The sequence below is a fragment of the Rhagoletis zephyria genome, unplaced genomic scaffold, assembly GCF_001687245.7.
Source record: "Rhagoletis zephyria isolate East Lansing unplaced genomic scaffold, Rhagoletis_zephyria_1.1 Rzeph_scaffold_12779, whole genome shotgun sequence".
NCBI classification, from domain to species: domain Eukaryota; kingdom Metazoa; phylum Arthropoda; class Insecta; order Diptera; family Tephritidae; genus Rhagoletis; species Rhagoletis zephyria.
Window position 1 is genome coordinate 12,797 of NW_016169852.1, and position 3,933 is coordinate 16,729.

At 34.9% G+C, this 3,933-nt stretch overlaps 1 protein-coding gene across 1 annotated transcript in view; it reads left to right on the forward strand.

The window, feature by feature from the left end:
* The window catches only part of hui (hase und igel), a gene marked incomplete at its 3' end in the record, with an annotated part of 15,152 nt that extends 11,225 nt beyond the window's left edge, over nt 1-3,927 (forward strand). Inside the window, exons 4-6 of the mRNA XM_017634119.1 lie at nt 2,375-2,517; nt 3,375-3,752; nt 3,834-3,927. Of these exons, the coding sequence (XP_017489608.1) occupies nt 2,375-2,517; nt 3,375-3,752; nt 3,834-3,927 (615 nt within the window). The remainder of the gene's footprint in view (nt 1-2,374; nt 2,518-3,374; nt 3,753-3,833) is intronic.
* Between the last annotated feature and the right edge of the window lie 6 nt (nt 3,928-3,933).

Below are 3,933 nucleotides of genomic sequence, written 5' to 3' on the forward strand. Positions count from 1 at the left end.
TTCTAATAAATTAGTGATCACACGATTTCTTCATTTGTACACATTCGTTAATTTTAACAGTTACCGAGTAGGGTGTTTTATTGAGCCGAACTCATTTCGATACCAATTTCTAGAAAACACCACTGCCAAAATGTACAAATCTTGGGACAAAGAAACGCATAGCCTACCATCATATTCGCAATGCCAATGCCTAATATGAGTCATATTCCAGACAGATCACGCGATTGTACATTTGTACAGACGGACTTGAATTCGTTCCGATCTGTGTTTTTTCCATACTCAACTCATTAAACGCAAGTGTTACATATATGTAACGATCGAATTACTCACACTAATGTTGTTGTTAAGAAAATTTTTATTACCTAACAAAGATCCTCAAGTATTTCACATATTCTGGAGGTCGTACAGACACTATATATAATAGGCGAAAGGATTTTTTTTCAGCACATAAGAATGGGGTAGATATGTAGATGTGTAAACTGGTTTTGGTTTTCTCGAAAAGAGTTGTCCCCTTTTGAACAATTAAATTAGGGGTTTACTTTTTTGAAAAGAGTTACCACATTTTAAACAATTATATTACAATTATTTAAAAAAATAAATCAATTATTACAAAAGATGTATCAATCGAAATCGTTTTGAAAAACTTGTTTCTCACCTTAACTTTAGAAGGATTGCCACGTATTAAAAAAAAAACCAAATTATTTTGAAGAGGGCTGCCACCTGTTTGAAATTTCTAATTCACTTAACTAATACAACAAGTAATTTTTAAGCCAAAAAGAAAACCGACTTCAACTCGCATATAAAAATTTAAGAATATATTTAATTTCTTCACGATACGATTATAATTATCTGATCTAAAAAAAATTTGTATTGGAACACCATTGAGGTACTACTACCTTTCCGATGAAAAAAAAAATTATTGAAACCGGTTAACGTGGTCCAAAGTTATGCGGTAACATACATAAAACAAAAAAATATATATTCCGACGAACTGATAACCTCCTCTTTTTTTGAAGTCGGTTAAAAATTATATGAAATATAAAAATACGGGAATCAAACGAAACAGTCTTTAGTTTTAGTCTATAAAGAGGGTTGCCAAAAATTGCATTCAAATTATTAAATAAGTTGGATTAATTAGGGTTGAAAAGGCTTTATTTCCGAAATATGTTTAAAAACTTAAATTCGACTTGAATTAAGACAGTTGGATAATTGAAATACATACATACATACATATATGTATCACAATATGGGTGTCAGACGAAAGAGTTTAAGGTTTTAGGAGGAAAATATTTTGAAGAGCGTTGCCATATGTTTCAAAAGTCGAACTTAGTTAACTATCACACAGGTTTTATGAAATAAGGGTGTCAAACGAAAAAGTGTTAAGAAACTATTCGTTTGAACATTTATGATGATTTAGCCGATGAAAACTACCAACAAGCTAAATCTAAAAATGTATCGCTATACATTATTTTAAAAGTATATAAATCTCATTTTCTAAACATGTGTGATTTTTAAAATGGGATTAAAAATGAAAGCTCTTAATAGATAAATGCATCAAGTGCGAAAATAATGTTTTTTTCTTAATAACATAAAAATGGAGAGTTCATTAACTATAAGAAACCTATTTTCATCCTGTACTCGACTCTGCCTACAACCTCGGGTCACCAGACCTAAAATGCCGAAAGGGGTACAGATAAGAACAAATTGCGGGACTTGGGTACAACTGGGAAAGAAAAAGGGGAATTTTTCAGGGGACAAATAAAACGAAATGCATTCAACAAAAAATTGATTTATTCGCTTATGGAACAATAAAACCGTTCGAATATAAAAATTCAATATCATTTGAGCAAAAGAAAATTACAAAAAAAAATATATTTATGCACATATATATAAGAATATTTTAAAATGAAAATTACACTCTCCGTTCAACTTTAATTCAACTAATCGCCTGTGAATATTGAACAACACAAACACGCGAAAAGTGAACGATTGCGGACAAAATGGGGGACCTACGCAACCTTCTGTAGCAAAAGGGGGGAACAAAAAGTCTAAATGGGGTATGTCCCGCCATTGGGGTACGTCTGGCAACCCTACTACAACCTACATTAAGTTTGTTTCGGGTGTAATTCGTGTTTATTTTTGTAGCACCGTGCCATTTCCCGATATCTCGAGAAGATATGAACGTAAAATTGTCAGCTATGACTCATTTTGTTTGATAAATATGTGGCTATATATATTTATCATCACTGACACAAAACTAAATACTTTTTTTTCTAAGAAATAGTCAGCTTTTAATGGGAAATTTCCGAATTTTTTATATTTTTTTAGCTACTTACATATTGCGTTAGCTAAATTTATACTTTTATCCCCACAGACTGCTAAATACCTGCATCGCTTACGTCGTCAAGTTTTCAGTTCGTCCTCATCTTCATCCTCTTCTGCATCGTCCAGCAATGGCGGGCCGGTCTACTTCAGTACTCATAATACAGTATCGCATACACCAGCTGGAACCACAAGGTAAGTGTTAACGGGTTATTTGGAGTTTTAACTAGTTATTTTAAGTATTTAAAGAATTCCATATTCTTCGAATGTGTATTTATCATTTTTTGGTTATATAAAAATTGCCTATGGGGATTTTTATTTGAAGTAGAATTTTGGTTTATTTAGGAACTATGAAACAGAGGCTATCACTTGTTGAACTCGTAAAATATTTAAAAAAAGTTCAAGTCATTGCTAATGGCTTTTACTAAGAATTCTACAACAAAACTTTATTAATGACTATCCGCCCTAAGTTAGACAGGCACACTAAGCATTTTCTGAAGAACATCCAGCCGTAACCAAGGATGTGCAATCACCGAGTAGTTTTTCACCTCGACCGGGTTGTATCTATAAAAGCCAGCACTCTTTTTTTTTGGTTTAAAGATCTAATTTCTTTAGTCAGTTTTAAAAAGTGTGGATTTTATATTTCTTGCGACTAAGCTTATGTGTGTAAGTGTTCCGCCGAGCTTCTCCTACGATTCGGGGCTGCGCTTTGTTGTTGTAATACAAAGGGGAGGGACCTACAGTTTCACGCCGACTCCGAACGGCAATTGTATTTTTATGAGAAGCTGTTTTTCATGGCAGAAATACACTCAGAGGTTTGCCATTGCCTGCCGAGAGACGAGCGCTTTAAGAAAAATTCTTTTTTCAAAATTTTTTTTTGCGATGTTACTTTGACCAGAGCTTGAACCCAGGCCCCATGGAGTGTATGGAGTATTAAAAATAAATTATCACCACACCAAAAATCGTCAGATGATCAAAATTGTACCGAATTTGTATTGAATCGAATTTTATATTTAATGAACTAATTTATTACCATTTTAATTTTTCCGCAGCTTTTCTCAACGCTTTGGGGATGATGGCTCCTCATATGATTCGGCCCTCAGTTCATCCGGCGTGGGTGGTGGCGCGCACAGCTCATCCGGTGTGGGTGTTGGTTTGAGTGCGGGAACTAGCGCTGGATATGATAACAGTTATGGTAGCAACTATGCTGGCGTTCACTTTCCCACCGGCAGTAATAGCTACGGCGCCAACAATGCTGGTTTTGGCGCAACAACAGGTGGCGGGAACTACAATACCGGCTATAATTCCATACCAGTGGCCAGCAGATTTGGCTCATCGGCTTCGTCAAGTTCATCGGTCTCATCCAATGGCGGCCCGGTGTATTTCAAAACGGAGCAGTCAGTGTCACATACGCCAGCCGCTAATGTTAAGTAAGTATCTATTTTTTATGAAAAAGATTTGTGTAGTGTGTCGTAAAAAAGATAAGCCTAATTGAAATTAATTTCTCTTAGTAAATTTAGCAGCCGCTTTGGAGACGAAGACACACCACAAACAGTCAGCAAAACCGTCTCAACTAGCGGTTATATAGATGAGAAAGGTGTTCACGCTAAA